Source organism: Nannobrachium achirus, assembly GCF_963921795.1.
Source record: "Nannobrachium achirus genome assembly, chromosome: 24".
In the NCBI taxonomy this organism is placed as follows: Eukaryota; Metazoa; Chordata; class Actinopteri; order Myctophiformes; family Myctophidae; genus Nannobrachium; species Nannobrachium achirus.
Window position 1 is genome coordinate 7,269,693 of NC_137831.1, and position 18,777 is coordinate 7,288,469.

Below are 18,777 nucleotides of genomic sequence, written 5' to 3' on the forward strand. Positions count from 1 at the left end.
TTTTCAGCTTCTAAAGCCTTCTCTTTATATGTTTTCTATGATCCTGACCGGGCCCCGGTTTTCGCGGAAAAATTACGTCATCACACTACAGGCCAATCACAGCGAGGGTGGGGTCTCATCTTGGAGTGGGGTCGCCATATTTGTAGTCTCCTGTGTGTCTCTATACTCGGGTGCACGGTGAAGCCATAGAGTATACATAAAGCATGGGTGAAGGAGTGTATCTCCGGAATGGCTGAACGCACAGGAACCAGGGACCCCTCAAAAGATAGATCTCGGCGAGGTGGAGGCAGACGCGGGGGTGTGAGAACCGAAAAACGGACGAAAGACGCGGACGTGACCGAGGTTTGCTATAGAGCTACTGACCACAAGTTGAGCAACTTACACAGTATAGCTTTAACATATTTCTAGAATCCTATGTGGACATCACAGGTAGGCAGGGTTCACCCCAGACTAAGCTGGTGTTTTGCCATTATGTTACTGTATGTTTTACACTCATGGTTACTATCATCTTAAGTCACAGTATATGTAAATGAGTGAATAAACACACACACACACACACACACACACACACACACACACACACACACACACACACACACACACACACACACACACACACACACACACACTTCATTTTGTAAAAACAGTGATTTCATTCAGAAATAAAAGAAAAATGTCCGATCTACAAGCTCACAGCGTGGAATGAAGCTACCTCTTAAAGAACCAGTAAGACTCCCTAATCGGGAGCTAAGTGACTGTCAGATCACATGTACTGTATACACCAGTTTGCGTGATTTTAGGGCAAAATATGTAGGAGCAGTGTCAAAAAATGTGTTTTGCAAGAATATGCCTCATGGTGGTGCTACAACAGGGCCATGTGAGAAAGGAGGTTGTGGTTTGGCAGCCAAGGAGTGTGTGTGTGCAAAGTTTGGCATGGATCGGGGCAACGGTGGCGGAGATATGAGTGGGGGAAAAGTGTGACTTGACTGACAGACAGCCGGTGGAAGTTTTGATAGTAACTGTGACCTGACGGTCGCAATTAATGTTCAAGAATTATAGAAAATAGCAGAGTCGCAAAGCACCACGATGTTAGCTTGTAGATCTGCTTTGTTTCCCAGCCAAATGTCTAATTTCTCCATCGGGTCTTGACCAAAAATGTTTGGGAACCACTGATCTACATAGCTGCATGTGTGCTGCATTGATTTAATGAATGAAACAGAATGAACACTTACACTTCCTCAAACCTGGTTTCAGCCTGCACTCTCCACCATGGTCCGCACTGGGAGTGAAGGAGAGAAAGTCAAGCCTGTTTATTCTCTTGATAATAGAAACAATGGCAGATAATTTTGTCATGAAACACTACTACATTACAGCATTACAGTAGATTTCACTACTCTTAAACTACAAGGCACATTTGTATTGACTGGCAGCAAGTCTTTCCATACCTGAGAGTCTGCAGTTGTCCAGCAGAGCACAGTGTCTCTTGGTCTCCCGGGTGATTGTAGGTCAAGTCCAGCACTTTCAGATGGCGGTTGGATCTCAGAGCTGAGAGCAGGTAAGAACAGCCTTTCTCTGTGACCATGCAGCCTGACAACCTACACACACACACACACACACACACACACACACACACACACACACACACACACACACACACACACACACACACACACACACACACACACACACACACACTCTATGTCACACATGCACATATGCGTGTGACGCGTTGTGAGTTTGTACACACACACACACACACACACACACACACACACACACACACACACACACACACACACACACACACACACACACACACACACACACACACACACACACACAAAAGCGGGATTAAAGGGATACTTCACATTCAAACATAACATACATATTGTGCAGTCCGAGGGAGAAGGGGGGGGGGGGGGGGAATGTGAAACATATTCATGTCACTACATCGCTTATTTTTTACCTAAAATGTTTTCAGGTACATATTTAAGAGTACGGTTTAAGTTCAAAACTGTTTGGTCTGTTTGGAGGAACAAGCAGGCAGCTATGGGAATCACACAGGTGAATGAAAAAGAGATTTCATATTTATTCACAAGTTCTTGCTTACGTCATGCAGTATGTTTGCGTTTTCAGGGAGTAATTAAAATAAGCCTTTTAAGGGAATCATGGATATTTATATAAAAGGTCAAGGAACACTGACCTGAGGATCTCCAGTGTACAGTCTGGACTCCCCAGCCCAACACACAGCTTCTTTATTCCTGAATCCTGCAAATCGTTATTAGACAAATCCAATTCTATAAGACTAGAGTTGTTGAGAACTGACGATAACTCCTCACAGCATCTCTCGGAGAGGTTGCAGCCACTCAGCCTAAGGAGAAAATATGTTTAAAATTAGATGTTTCTATTTTTTTTTTCTGTTTCTATTTCTATTTCCTGTAAAAGAATGATGACGATATATACATAATATATACTGTGTGTGAGTGTGTGTGTGTGTGTGTGTGTGTGTGTGCGTGCGTGCGTGCGTGCGTGCGTGCGTGCATATAAACACACAGTTCTTAGTTCACCTACAGAACTCTTTTGGAGGCTTTGACCACTGGCAGAAGCCGCAGAAGAGCTTCTTCTGAAGCAGAGTATTTCTTCAGGTCAAACACGTCCAGCTCCCTTCCTGATGACAGCAATATGAAGGCCAACGCTGACCACTGAGCAGGAGAGAGTTTGTCTGTGGACAGACTTCCCGGGTCCAGGTACTGTTGGACCTCTTTCTCTAGAGAACGGTCATTGAGCTCATTCAGACAGTGAAGCAGACCAATTTTTTTCTCTTGAGAGATATTCTCCCTGATCTTCTTCTTGATGTACTTGATTGTTTCATCGTTGGTCTGTGAACTATTTGCTGGCTGATTCAACAAAGTCTTTAAGAGATTGGTTTCCACTGAGAGGCCCAGCAGGAAACGTAGGAACAAGTCCAAGTGTCCATTTGGACTGTCCAAGGTCTCATCTACAGCACTCTGGTAAAGGTTCTTTTTGGATTTCTGTCTAAATAGTTTGGACAACTTGGAGGTGGGTTGTGACATTAGGTTGAGACCATCATTGTTGAACGAGAGAAAGACATAAAGGGCAGCCAGAAACTCCTGAACACTCAGATGAACAAAGCTGAACAACTTGACTTCGTGCAACCCACTCTCCTCCTTGAACATTGTTGTGAACAACCCTGAATACTCTGATGCATCTTTGATATTCATGCCACAATCTTCCAGGTCTGATTCATAGAAGCAGAGGTGGCCTTTCTTCAGCTGTTCAAAAGCCAGTTTTCCAAGAGACAGAATAGCCTGAATATTCACTTTGTTCAAGGTAGCATTTCTCTGATCTCCATCCTTCTTGACATTCTGATGTTTGAACTGAACCACTATGAAGTGGAGGTACATCGCAGTCAGGGTCTTCGGCAGCTCACAAGTCTTTCTCAAGATCTCCCCTAGAACTGTAGCAGCGATCCAACAGAAGACTGGAAGGTAACACATGATGTGGAGGCTTTGGGATTTGTTGATATGTGACCAGATTGTTTTGGCCTGGTCCTCATCATCAATAAATCTATTTTTGAAGTATTCTTCTTTTTGTGGGTCTGTGAACCCTCGGAGCTCTGTCACCCTGTCAACAGTGTGATAGGCAGTAATCAGATTGGCAGCTGCAGGTCGTGTGGTTATCCAGATGCCGGCAGAGGGAAGCAGGTTTCCTTTGATGAGGTTTGTCAGAAGGATATCCAGTGATGTTCGCTTTGTGACATCACTACAGTCGGGATTCTGGAAGCGTAGAGGAATCCTACATTCATCCAGGCCATCAAGGGTGATCACAGTTTGGGTGTCTTTGTTGCAGATTCTTGCTGTGTTGACTTCACCAAAAAAGTATCGAAGAAGTTCCATCAAACTGAATTGCTCATCCTTCACCAAATTCAACTTTCTGAAAGTGAATGGAAACACGTAGTCGACATCTTGGTTGGTTTTACCTTCTGCCCAGTCTTGAGCGAACTTCTGAGTTGAAACTGTTTTACCAGTGCCAGCCACTCCCTTCGTCATCACTGTTCTGATTCTCTTCTTCTGATCTTCTCCAGATAAAGGCTTAAAGATGTTTTCGTATTTGATTGGTTCTTCTGGTCTGAATGGTTTCCTAAATGCTGTTTCAATCTGACTGACCTCACTGACCTCTCCAATCTCTTCCTTTGTGATGTAGACCTCTGTGAAGATCTGATTTAGAGGTTTGTTTGGAGTTTGACCAGTTTTTGTCCACTCTTCAAAACACAACTTCTCCTTAAGTTTAGACTTGAGTTGTTGAGTTTCTAAATGACGAAAAAAGAAAAGAAAAGGGAAGAAAGAAGTGTCAGTAAGTAAGTGGTAAAGGTGCTCCTCAAATCAGAGCAGCCTGGCATGGCCAGACTAATATCACTGCGGGCAATTAGTCTGCGTATGAGATTAATTATTGACCATATTTAAACAACTGTTCTAAAAACCGATAGTCCCAATCCTTGATTCTGATTGGCTCATTCCTGTGATAAAATACTTATACTGTATGTGCACCTTGCATGGTGAGGCACAAACACAAGTGTTTTGAACAAAACACCTGTTTATTAAGCTCTTGGAGGGATTTCCCTTCCCCTTGGGAATAGCGTCAGCGCCCCAAATCACAGAAACGCCATCACGTATGCTCCCGTAGAACAACCTCGTTGGACGAAGGCCATGCCACTCATGTTACTGGCCCGCTAGGGCGGAGCCATATAAAGCCACCGGCCCCCCACAGTACTCCCTCTTTTGGAGTTCTGCTCGAACCACGAGCATAGGGCCGAAGTCAGAGAAGGGAAATCCCTCCCAGAGCTTAATAAACAGGTGTTTAGTTCGAAACACTTGTGTTTATCGGGATTTCCCTTCCCCTTGGGAATCGTAGACTCCCGGGAGCGACAACAACCAACACCCCACCCCTCACGCGCAGGCCACGCCCTCAGGCGTGAACCCGCCCAAACGGACCCCGAGCCCACCGGACTCAGGGGGAGGGATTAGGATAGAGAAGGATCCTGACAGGCTAAGTCTGCCTCATTCAGCCAAAGGCAGGAGAGACCACCTTAAAGTAACATACTAGTTAACTATATGGGAAAAAAAGGTCCCTCTTCACTAAGACCTGACTGGCTGGTCAGGAAGGAAATGTCTTAGTTGCCACAGCAACCCTAAAGACAGAGGAAGAAACAGCCACCCCAAACACTGAGTGCGCCAAGGACCTCTGCGCCACATTCAACGGTAAAGGGCTGCAAAAGTAGAGGGCAACTACCAATTAGCCACCATACACCACTCCTGGATAGAGGTCCCCTGCGCGAGACCCCAGGAGGAGCAACTCCTCTAGTGGAAAGGGCTAAAAGCCTTCAGGCCGAGCCACTTCTGCACTGTCATAGGCCAAGAGGCCTATGATATCATATCATATCATGATATCATATATCATAGGCCAAGAGGCCTTTAAACGCTTCGAGCACAACAAAGTCACCTTGCGAGCCAGCCCATCCAGCGCTCGTAGACCCCCCTTTTTGTTCACAAAACAAATCGTGGTGGTGTTGTCCGTCCTGGCTAGGACGTGCCACCCCAGGATGAAGAGCTCGAAGTGTTTGGGCGCCAGAAGACCGCCACCACCGCCCAGGCGGGACTCATCGTAGCATCTGGTGGACAGTCGGGGAGTGCACATCCCATCCGCTGGGACCTCCCCGTGACATGAACCTCTCGCCAGGGAAGCAGGGGTGCTGAACAACCGTGAGGTGGTGTCGGAAGTGACGTCCTTGGCTTTGTGATGTGGAGACGTGAAGCCGGACGCGCTGAGGCGTTGAACAAGCGTTCCGGGTATGTGTGTTTTTTAACTGACACTTTTGACCACAAGGTGGCAGCCTCCAAGAGAAAACAAACAACTACCAAGAGAATACATAATTGCTCATAAAAACCACACCAAATCTAATGAAGTACTTTCAACCTCCTAGAGACCTAGACACATGAAAAACAGACAAAACAATGGCACCACCTCTTTAAATAGCAGGGGAAAACACTACACTGGTGTAGATGATGTCAGAGCTGATCTAAGTGGCAACTGACTTTCTCTCATGGTGCACATATGAGCGCAAATGAGGAAATGAGGAACTGCGTCGAATGTAAACTACAACAGTGACACAGCAATGTATAAAAGTACAAAAGTTATTTTCAATCTGTCCTATATGGAAACAGATATTCTCTCAGTTATCCTCATGACATATTGTATCTTAGGGGAAAGGTTGACATATTTGACATAAATGTAAGTTACTGTAAGGTAACAATGTAAATCTGTTTAAAACAACATGGATGTCCAATTGTCCATGCAGAGCTAAACATATTTGAGAACTGCTCTAGATTGCTGGCAGTTAAACCAATCAATCAATTCACATTTGATTTGTGTTAAATATAAATGATCGTTAGTAAAACAGTTCTGCCCATGTTCTTTCCTAGTTCTTTCATTTACCAACGGCTGCACAATACAGTTCAGCAGGTGGGACCGCAGCTTGATTGGTAGCAGGTCCTGCATAAAGAAAAGAGCAGTAATGAAGTGAACTCTGTGAGTGGACACACATACATGTAATGGTACTGTTTTGTCATTATATGGCATTTATATTCTAATGAAGATTGTAGGTACCTCCACCTGTGGCACTGCCACCGACATTGATGGTAATCGAACCACCAATGTTACACCCAGAAAAGACAGGAGCCATTACTGTGCTCCCACTCTCAGCTTGATTTAAGTTGGTCACAGAAGAACCTGCACAATAAAATCATCAGTGTTAATACAAGCTAAGTGAAAAGATATAAATCAGAAAATATAAATCATCATTAGTTTGGCCTGACTAAAGCAAATGCAGTGGTTGAAAAGTACTAAATGTCTCTACTCAAGAAAAATATTCAAAACGGCAATGTAAAAAAAGTCTGGAATTACAAAAGTATTGATATATATATATATATATATATATATATATATATATATATATATTATACAAAGCAGATCTACAAGCTCTTAATGGGCAGCATTGTGAGCGTGTTGATCGTTTTGATTGATTGATTTATTATTTTATTAGACAAAAAGTAAAGTTAAACACAGTAACTAAAAGGAACATCCCAAATAAGATCTTTTACATTATTTTTTTACGTTGGAAGTCCTCTCTATTTAATTTATGGACAAATCGTCCCTTTTCAAATGGCCAAAATGCCATTTGAAAATAGCCGATCTACAACAAACCTAGTGGTCCCTATAGGGCTGAAGTTTTGGAATAATAATCCAAATCTACAAAGTAACTACTAACTAAAGTTTGCAATACTAGATTTGCCTTTTAAATGTAGTGGAGTAGAAGTGCTTAGTAAATGTACTTAGTTAATTAATTCACACCACTGTGCAAATGTACACTTTTTAAAAGTATCTATAGCCATATTACATTACAGACTTGAACAAGAAATATTCAATGGACACATTGGACCCGATTCACTAAGCAATTCACGCCCATATTTTGAACGTACCAGCATTTATGACAATTCCTACGTTAGGTTTCTGATTCACTAATGTTTTTCTCTCTGTTAATTTAGCAGGATGTCCGTACTTTCTCAAGTCTGCTCCGAGGCTCAATTAGCAGGATTCAAAGCTTGCGTATGTCAGTTTTGCCTATTGGACTTTCATGCCAACTCCATGTCACGCTTTTATTTATAATATTGATCACATTACATGAACACAGTCTTTCAAGAGGATACAGCATAGATGAAAGCTGTTTCCAATCGGAGTCGGACAGTGGAGGATATGTTCGTCGAAAGGCTAATCAATAAAGCTCGGATGATCGGATGATCGATGATATTGGCGGATTCCAGCATCATCTTATTTACCTCTTCAGTAAAGGGTAAATATAATATCCATACCTAACTTTGCTCGTGAGGTTGAACTTTATGAATTAACTTCTTATTCTCATTACAATCTTTCTTTCTTTTTTTCAGCTAAATATTTATCTTGCGATTTTGTAAGCCATTTTTTCACCCAGTGCCAGTGCCTAAGCTGTAATCCTGGACGCTACCTTCCCTCTGCCAACCTGGGGAGAGCCCTAAACTGAGCTCATACTTCCTTCAATATTTTAGCCCCGAACTGGCTCGGTTCTTGGTTAGGCTCTTGGGTAATCTCTACCCTCAAGTCAGATTGTGTTTATCGAAAATACACCCCCCTTTAGTAACGTTATTTACAACCAGCTGAGTGAATCAGGTCCATTGATATTAATTCATCCTTTTCAATCCTAAAATGAATATACTCTAAATTTTTGTCATAGTGCCTCAGACTAAATAATTTCCAGTATCGTCTCAGAAACTAATGACAATTTAGAATTGGAGCTGCTTTAAATAATGGTAATATTCTCAAAATAACATGAATTCTTTCTAATTCGTGTCATGTTGATCAAAATGTCATTGTTACCTGGACGCTCAGATGACATTTCAGAGGGCTGGTCCTGCTCCATTTTATTCACCACCTTCTAGTAGACAAATGGAAAGAGAAATCTGCTTGGGTGGAGGGGGGGTTCTGACCCACAGGGGACTTCAAGTCAAGCCTGAGGGTGGATAATAGTAACAGGCCAGAGATCAGGTGTTGTAGTTTTACACTGAGTCCAATAGATGGCGCACTTTAACCAATGGTGTTTGTTCCAATGGTGTTTTGTTCTCTTAAAGCAGGGGTCTTCAACGTTTTCAGGCCAGTGAGGGACCCCCAAACTGATAAGGAGATGGAGCAGGGACCCCCTAACTCATAGGGTGGGGATGGGGCTACATCATCTATTGTATATTTATGCATAAAATTGTGTTTCATGTGTATAAACATACCATGTTATTGTGCATTCAATACTATGCTATTAAAATATTATATTCATGCTTTTATTTGAAACATGTACAAGTGGCGTACCACTGTCATTGATAAACATACCTTATTATCTGAGAACCATTCAATCTATCACCAATCTGAGTTCCCAGAGGTTCTTTTTTTAGGGGGGGCGAGAAGAACAATCTATCACTAACAACCTGTCAATTGCACAATAATCATGTAATCATGTATAAAAGCTATTCAAAAGAGACAGACTCATGTTTTTATATTTATATATTAAAGACAAAGATATTTATTTTCCCCTCTTTTTTAAAATCAAAATCAAAACAAAAAAATACAGGTATTGTTTTTTTCTTTTTTTTTTCTCTCTCTCCAACAATTTCAGGGAACCCCTGCAGTATCCCCACGGGCCCCATGTTGAAGACCCCTGTCTTAAAGGGTTAGTTCCAAAACCACCAAAAGCCTCGTACCGCGAGGCGTTGTGTGCTTGTAGATCTGTTATTTTCACTAGTTTTGTGCAACACTCTTGTTGTATGTGCATTGGTGACGCAAGGCTTTACTTTACAAAAAATAGATACAATTTTGAAACTTGGAGATAAGAGGTTTCTGCCCGACAATGACGATTTACTGTACAGTCATGTTACATGATGCAATACTACTAGCTGCTGAGGAAATGTGTGGTATTAGGTTAAAGAACAACTTAGTTTTTTTACAACAAGAGTTCATATTTTACATTGTAATTAAATAAAATAAAAGATGGGTGTTAAAATGTTTTCATTTACTCCTTTCTATCGTTTTAGAGATTTTAATGATTTTGATTTCAGTGGCTGGGTAATAGCCATTACATTCTGGCCTGCAGTCACAGTGTATTCAGCAATCATGTCAGGAATTAATCCAAACAAATGAACACAACCAAATGCACCCCTCCTCGCTGCAACAAGCACCTAGATGAGCTTTTGATACCCACATTAATACAGCCACAAATGACTTGAATGAAACAATGATATCATATTTATACATTATTAATAATTAGCAAAATATCCCCAGTTGATGTGTTACTTGCTGTGAATCAGTGGTGGTGAGACACCACAAAGGCCACCACTTAATCGTAATCTGTCAGCATGTGTGTGTGTGTGTGTGTGTGTGTGTGTGTGTGTGTGTGTGTGTGTGTGTGTGTGTGTGTGTGCGTGTGTGTGTGTGTGTGTGTGTGTGTGTGTGCTGTGAGTGATAGAAAGTATATACTCAATTGCTCCCTTACTGTACTTAAGTACAATTTTGAGGTACATAACTTCCAATTCTTTATACTTCACTCTCAAAGACAAGTATTGCACTTTTTACTTATACAATTATTTGTATAATCATTTGCAATACAGATTTTTGGATTCGTTTCATTAAAAACATAATTATATTAAGTAATGTTGTCTGTTTGAAAATAGCCAATCTATAATGTGGTTGTCTGGACAGTGGGCAGCCTATAACTCTATGTGGAGGATGGATAAAGTAGTGGGCCAGAGATCACAGTGTTGTAGTTATACAATGAATCCAACAGATGGTGCACTTTAACCACGTTAAATAAAGGAAGGTTTTCAAATGGTGTTTTGTTCACTTAATGGAGGATCAAACACAGCTCTGAGACGTCATGCATGCCCTCACCAGTGGGAGGAGGTTTAGTACAAATATTACCTTGTGTTTCTATCTGACCATCACTGAAAACAAAGGAAATAAATCACTAGATAATTATTTTGTTTACAGAACTGTTAGAAGTGATCTCACAATGAATTTAAGGTATTTACACATACACAAATGTCATATGTAAAAATGTGCTGTGGCAGAATAGATACCCCAAATAAAAAGGAACATATAGTTATTATTTATAGACGATGGCATAACCTTACTTATGGTAATATACAACAAATCATCAAATATCATATATTTTGTAGAAACAAACAGACTTATAACTTATGTTTCTATTAAACACAACTGCACAGTATAATTTATATTCATATTAAACACAACTCCCCAGTATAACTTATAACTTATGTTTCTATTAAACACAACTGCACAGTATAATTTAGATTCATATTAAACCCAACTCTACAGTATAACTTATAACTCATGCTTTGCAGTACGCTGTAATCTACTAGCCGTTATCTTGGTAGTTCAGTTCCTATTCATACAGTCAATTGTGATTACCAGTATACATACTAAACTAGTAGCATAGCACAGTGGTTCTCAACCTTTTCAGGCCACAACCCCCCAAATTAATCACACTGGTACCGTATTTGAACTGGGGACCCCCCACCCTGAAGAACACTTGGAATTGTAGGACCTGTGGCATAACAGTTTGACTCGGTTCCACAGGTAGAAATAGCTGATCTACTAGCTCACAAGGCGTTGTGAGCTTGTAGATCAGATCAGTTTTTAGATTATAGTTTGTCAATTACTTTTGGTGCAGTAGTGGTATTTTTCCATTTAATTTCATTTTTCGGGGGGTTATTAGTTATTAAAATCCTTATATTGTCACTTATCTGTCATCATGGGGGGACCCCCCTGAGGGTCCCGACCCACAGGTTGAGAACCACTGGCATAGTGCGGATGACAGCATGTAGTGGTGTTAATATAACTCCAAGAGGGTCCATTTGGTTCCATAGCAGCAAAACACCAAAACAGCTCTTTTGAGAGAGAGACCTGAACACACTTTATTTTTGCTAAATATCCTATTGTTCATCAGCAGGAAAATCAGTTCAGTGTTATAAAAACAATAAGTGGTCCCGCAGGAGTTTTTTTGTGTTATCCTACTATGGCGCGCACTAACCACATCAAACAACAAAGCATCTAAGGCCTGAATTAATTTCTAATTGCAAAAAATAAATAAAAAAAAACAACCTTTCAAATGGTGTTCATAAATCATAAATCATGCTCTAATTTACATTTGAGGGATATTTTTCACAATAATAACATATGTACATGTTCTAGACATTTGTTATTATATGCATTTTACTTATGTTTTTGTGAGGAATAGCTTCAGTGAAAAAGTGAGATGTTGTTCGTCCAGACTGGAGTCCAGAGATCTTGAAGTTGTAAATACCGCCTCTGTGGGCGGTATTTATATGCAAATATCGTGGCCAATGGCATTGTAATACTAAACAATAGGATCCAATGGTGATGTTTAGGTGAAAAAAGAACAGGAAAACAAATTATTTAAACTCCTTTTTTGATCAAATATAAATGTGTCCAAAAAGTGACAGATGGGCCTTGCAGGGTTAGGGGAAGATATAGATATAGGGGACTGTGTTTACTGGGGAGGAGGTGATGGTGATTTGTTCACGTAATAATGAAGGAAATGTTCATCACTCACCAAGGTGGTTTAGTAACAATCTGTTGTTACCTGGTGTTTCTATCTGGCCATCACTGAAAACAAAGAAAATAAATGGTAAATGGTGCATTTATATAGCAACTTTATCCAAGGCCCTTTACAGAGATTGTGCAATACATTCACCCATTCACACTCACATTCACTCACCGATGGTGGAGGAAACCATGCAAGGCACCAACCTGCTCATTGGGAGCAACTAGGGGTTCAGAGTCTTGCTCAAGGACTCTTCGACACTAACTCTGGGGGAGCCCGGGATCAAACTGGGAACCCTTCGGGAACCCTCTGAGTTCCAAGACAGCAACTCTACCCCTGAGCCACTGCTACCCTCCATAATACATCAGTATCATATGCACTTAAATCAAAGTTCATACACAACTGTTAGAAGTGATCTACAATGCATTGAATGTAATGTAATCCTGGAACAGCTAAAAGGGACATAATATCGTTGTTGTCAGGTGGAAACCTTGTCCCTTACCCTGTTTATTATTTTAAAAACAATTTAAAATAGTGAAAATAGACTACACACAGCGCCTCACATCAACAGTTGTTGTGTGCTTGTAGATCTGCTATTTTCTTTAGTTTTGTGCGACAGTCTTATATCATGAAGCAAGGCTTTACTTTACGAAAAAACAGACACATTTGAAACTTGGAGTTACAGGGTTTCTGCCCGATAGTCAAAACGTCCAATATAGTCCCTACTCCCTATACACGTAATTATTATTTGTACTATCAATGACTTACGCGTACCTACTCATCAAAGTTTGGTGGTCGGAGACAGTATGGACAGGCCTTTAAGTTAGGATGTAACGGAGGTGATTCTCTACTCACTCAAGTCATTCTACTCTACTACTGGTACAGCCAGAGCATGATGACAGTATGAAGTCATTCTACTCTGCTACCGTACAGCCAGAGCATGATGACAGTATGAAGTCATTCTACTCTGCTACCGTACAGCCAGAGCATGATGACAGTATGAAGTCATTCTACTCTGCTACCGTACAGCCAGAGCATGATTACAGTATGAAGTCATTCTACTCTGCTACCGTACAGCCAGAGCATGATGACAGTATGAAGTCATTCTACTCTGCTACCGTACAGCCAGAGCATGATCACAGTATGAAGTCATTCTACTCTGCTACCGTACAGCCAGAGCATGATCACAGTATGAAGTCATTCTACTCTGTTACCGTATGTTGATCACAGTATGAAGTCATTCTACTCTGCTACCGTATGCTGATCACAGTATGAAGTCATTCTACTCTGCTACCGTATGCTGATCACAGTATGAAGTCATTCTACTCTGCTACCGTATGCTGATCACAGTATGAAGTCATTCTACTCTGCTACCGTATGCTGATCACAGTATGAAGTCATTCTACTCTGCTACCGTATGCTGATCACAGTATGAAGTCATTCTACTCTGCTACCGTATGTTGATCACAGTATGAAGTCATTCTACTCTGCTACCGTATGCTGATCACAGTATGAAGTCATTCTACTCTGCTACCGTATGCTGATCACAGTATGAAGTCATTCTACTCTGCTACCGTATGCTGATCACAGTATGAAGTCATTCTACTCTACCGTATGCTGATCACAGTATGAAGTCATTCTACTCTGCTACCGTATGCTGATCACAGTATGAAGTCATTCTACTCTGCTACCGTATGCTGATCACAGTATGAAGTCATTCTACTCTGCTACCGTATGCTGATCACAGTATGAAGTCATTCTACTCTACCGTATGCTGATCACAGTATGAAGTCATTCTACTCTGCTACCGTATGCTGATCACAGTATGAAGTCATTCTACTCTGCTACCGTATGCTGATCACAGTATGAAGTCATTCTACTCTACCGTATGCTGATCACAGTATGAAGTCATTCTACTCTGCTACCGTATGCTGATCACAGTATGAAGTCATTCTACTCTGCTACCGTATGCTGATCACAGTATGAAGTCATTCTACTCTGCTATCGTATGCTGATCACAGTATGAAGTCATTCTACTCTACCGTATGTTGATCACAGTATGAAGTCATTCTACTCTGCTACCGTATGCTGATCACAGTATGAAGTCATTCTACTCTGTTACCGTATGTTGATCACAGTATGAAGTCATTCTACTCTGCTACCGTATGCTGATCACAGTATGAAGTCATTCTACTCTGCTACCGTATGCTGATCACAGTATGAAGTCATTCTACTCTGCTACCGTATGCTGATCACTGTATGAAGTCATTCTACTCTGCTACCGTATGTTGATCACAGTATGAAGTCATTCTACTCTGCTACCGTATGCTGATCACAGTATGAAGTCATTCTACTCTGCTACCGTATGCTGATCACAGTATGAAGTCATTCTACTCTGCTACCGTATGTTGATCACAGTATGAAGTCATTCTACTCTGCTACCGTATGCTGATCACAGTATGAAGTCATTCTACTCTGCTACCGTATGCTGATCACAGTATGAAGTCATTCTACTCTGCTACCGTACACTCAGAGCATGCTGATCACTGTATGGCAGGGGTGCAAGGCAACTTTAATGATGAGAGGGCCAATATACTTTTACATTAAATCCAGAGGGCCACAATGCATATACAGTAAAAAAAAAAAATAGACAATCTACAAGCTCAAAAGGTGTCACAGTGCGTCACTTTTGAGCTTGTAGATCTGCTATTTTTGCTATTTTCAATTGGGATCTGGAATTATTTTTTTGCAATTTTTGAAATGGAACCATGAACAGTAAAGTCAAATGGATTCATATGTTCTTATGTTAACTTTATGAGATTAAATACAAATACAAAGGATATAAAAAAAAGACTATTGCTAAGTCATTAATCTACTAATGTGAGTGTTTGCATGGTTGCACAACATATTTTTGTGGGGGTTCGATTCCCGCCGGGGGTCGCTGTGGGCCTGTTCTCTCCTCCTTGTCATCAGCGCATGTTCTCCCCATGTCTCCTAGGGTAGATACCCTAAAAAACACATGCAGTAATCCTTGTCTCTATAAGGCCTCCCCCCTGGCCAGCCGGGGCGCCTGATGGAGGGGAAAGGAATTGGTTGGAATAACGTGTTCCTTCCACGCGTTACGTCCAACCGGGGAACCTCCCCCCTGTCAGGTGAAAAGAAGTGGCCTGCTCACTCCTCATGCATGATTTCTATTCTGCTTATGTTGGGGTGGGGTAGGGTGGGGTAGGGGGTTACAGTAGACTTACAGTCTACTGTAAATCTGTACAAACAATGTTCAGCAGACAAAGGGAGCAGATAACATTAAAACTGACAATTAAACAAAATGAGGGGGGATTGCATTAACAATTTAACAGATTAAAAATTACTAGTTTGTAGTTTACAGTCTGGTAAATCAAGAAATATACAGTATATATTATATATATATATATATATATATATATATATATATATATATATATATATATATATATATATATATATATATATATATGGACTTACTGTTATTCGTCTCAGGTACAAAATTATTTAAAAATATTTTTACAAAAATCCCCCAAAATAGATAATAATAAACAACAACATTTTATTTATTTCTAAATAATTGCATAAATAAATACAGCAAATCTAAGAAGTTCCATACGTTCAAAAACAAATGTTTAAGAACATGGGGCTCTATTTTGATAGTACCAGCTCTTATGCCTTAACTTAAAGGCCTGTCCATGCTGTCTCCAACGACCGAACCTTTCGTCGGAAAGGTCCGGTTCAACTACAAAATGACGTCACTCGCATCTTCTGAAAAGCATCACCCCAATTTAGAGTTCGGAAAGCTGCACGTTAGAAAGTCGGAACTCTCCGACGAAAAGTTTGGTGGTCGGAGACAGTATGGACAGGCCTTTAAGTTAGGGCATAAGAGCTGGTACTTAAAGGGATATTCCACTTTCAACAGGGAAACACCTTATGGGCTTCTCTCCACATACACACCCATTGTAACCATAGACGGACTATGAAAAAATGGGCCCCTGGGCCCCAAAATGCAAAGGGCCCCCCTTCTTACGACCGCACAGCGACATAGCGATGGTGTGTGTTCCGTGTGCGCGGCACAGTCACAAAAAAAGAGCCCCTGAAATGTATAGAATAGTTATACTGTAACTATAACACACAATATTGTGTAGATAACATAGTAGCTATCTTGAAAACATTTTGGATGGGTTTATTTTCCCTCTCCTCTGCCCTAAAAACAGTGGTGCCAGGTTCAAAGTTATTCTATGCTGTGTGATAACATTCTTCATCATGCTTATGTTAGCTACTAAAGCAACTTAAAAGAAAAAAATAAGAAAATCTAACAATACTTTGTATAAAATTGGGTGCTGACTTATTTATTTTAGATATATTATTATCTATATTTTAATAATACATTATTCATTATACTTCTTGCAAGAGTTTGGCCCCTATACACATACTTAAAGGACCATACAGTCAAGTGTTACAGTATATGATGCTATGGTATGAATGAGGGGGCCCATTTAGATTAATCGGGGTAGATAACATAACAGTTATGTTATCTACTCCGGTTTATCTACTACCACTACATTGTTGTAATGCGTGGACATTAGAAAATGTAATGTTGTAGTTGTTTTGAAGTATTATAGATAAACTGAGGAGCTAAACACTTACAGTATAATATGTATCATGGTGTTTTAGGAATATTTGGGGCTATTTTTTACATGAACGAATAAAATAGTGTCTGGCAAATAGCGCAACGTTAATAACAGGGACGCGGTCACACGGTGGCTCAAGCTGAGGGGCCCCCCTAGCTCAGGGGCCCCTGGGCCTTGGCCCATTGTGCCCGTTGGGTAATCCATCCCTGATTGTAACTTCAAACTCCATTTTAACCATGATAGATTCATTAAAAACACCCATTATTTTTTCTAGTGACTCTTAATACCCTCCTAATACGTGAGCAGGCCGTGTTTTATCCATAACTTTTTTCATTTATTTGTAATAATTATTTGGGAAAATGGAAAAGATTAAATAAAAAATAAAAAAATATTAAAAATAAATTTAAAAAGGTATAGAAAAATCATGGCCTGCTCACGTATTAGGAAGGTAGTATGAGTCACCAGAAAAAAATAATGGGTGTTTTTAATGGTTAAAATGAAGTTTGAAGTTACAATGGGTGTGTGTGGGGAGAGGCCCTGGGCCTGGAGGGCCTGGTAACATTTACATCAAATATCTAAATATTGAATCAAGCAAATTAAAAACTGTCCAGGGTGTTCATAAAAGCCTGATTAGACAATAAAATTACCAAAAGTTTTTTGAAAGTGGAATATCCCTTTAAGACAATCAAAGTACTGCCCATGAGGTCCCACATCGACGGGGACCAGTGTCAAGTACCTTTGGGTGTGGACAGAGGTTCTGACCTGGTGAGAGTCTGGGGCAAGCAGGAAGGCCAGGCAGCGGCTGTACCACCGTAGGCTGACCTGAAACATTCAGGGTGTCACAGAGAACCCTGAAGTCATTCTACTCTGCTACCGTACAGCCAGAGTATGCTGATCACAGTATGAAGTCATTCTACTCTGCTACCGTATGCTGATCACAGTATGAAGTCATTCTACTCTGCTACCGTATGCTGATCACAGTATGAAGTCATTCTACTCTGCTACCGTATGCTGATCACAGTATGAAGTCATTCTACTCTGCTACCGTATGTTGATCACAGTATGAAGTCATTCTACTCTGCTACCGTATGCTGATCACAGTATGAAGTCATTCTACTCTGCTACCGTATGCTGATCACAGTATGAAGTCATTCTACTCTACCGTATGCTGATCACAGTATGAAGTCATTCTACTCTGCTACCGTATGCTGATCACAGTATGAAGTCATTCTACTCTGCTACCGTATGTTGATCACAGTATGAAGTCATTCTACTCTACCGTATGCTGATCACAGTATGAAGTCATTCTACTCTACCGTATGCTGATCACAGTATGAAGTCATTCTACTCTGCTACCGTATGTTGATCACAGTATGAAGTCATTCTACTCTACCGTATGCTGATCACAATATGAAGTCATTCTACTCTACCGTATGCTGATCACAATATGAAGTCATTCTACTCTACCGTATGCTGATCACAGTATGAAGTCATTCTACTCTACCGTATGCTGATCACAGTATGAAGTCATTCTACTCTGCTACCGTATGCTGATCACAGTATGAAGTCATTCTACTCTGCTACCGTATGCTGATCACAGTATGAAGTCATTCTACTCTACCGTATGCTGATCACAGTATGAAGTCATTCTACTCTGCTACCGTATGTTGATCACAGTATGAAGTCATTCTACTCTACCGTATGCTGATCACAATATGAAGTCATTCTACTCTGCTACCGTATGCTGATCACAGTATGAAGTCATTCTACTCTGCTACCGTATGCTGATCACAGTATGAAGTCATTCTACTCTGCTACCGTATGCTGATCACAGTATGAAGTCATTCTACTCTGCTACCGTATGCTGATCACAATATGAAGTCA

General features: G+C 40.7%; 1 protein-coding gene across 1 annotated transcript; it reads right to left on the reverse strand.

The window, feature by feature from the left end:
- Positions 1-1,310: 1,310 nt before the first annotated feature.
- Positions 1,311-17,724, reverse strand: LOC308279931 (protein NLRC3-like; the record flags this gene model as incomplete). The annotated part of the gene is made up of 7 exons (XM_080720152.1): positions 1,311-1,317; positions 1,446-1,595; positions 2,204-2,371; positions 2,572-4,330; positions 5,024-5,027; positions 5,521-5,689; positions 17,630-17,724. The coding sequence occupies 7 exons, from the start codon at positions 17,722-17,724 to the stop codon at positions 1,311-1,313; spliced, it is 2,352 nt and encodes a 783-aa protein (XP_080576278.1).
- Positions 17,725-18,777: the final 1,053 nt, after the last annotated feature.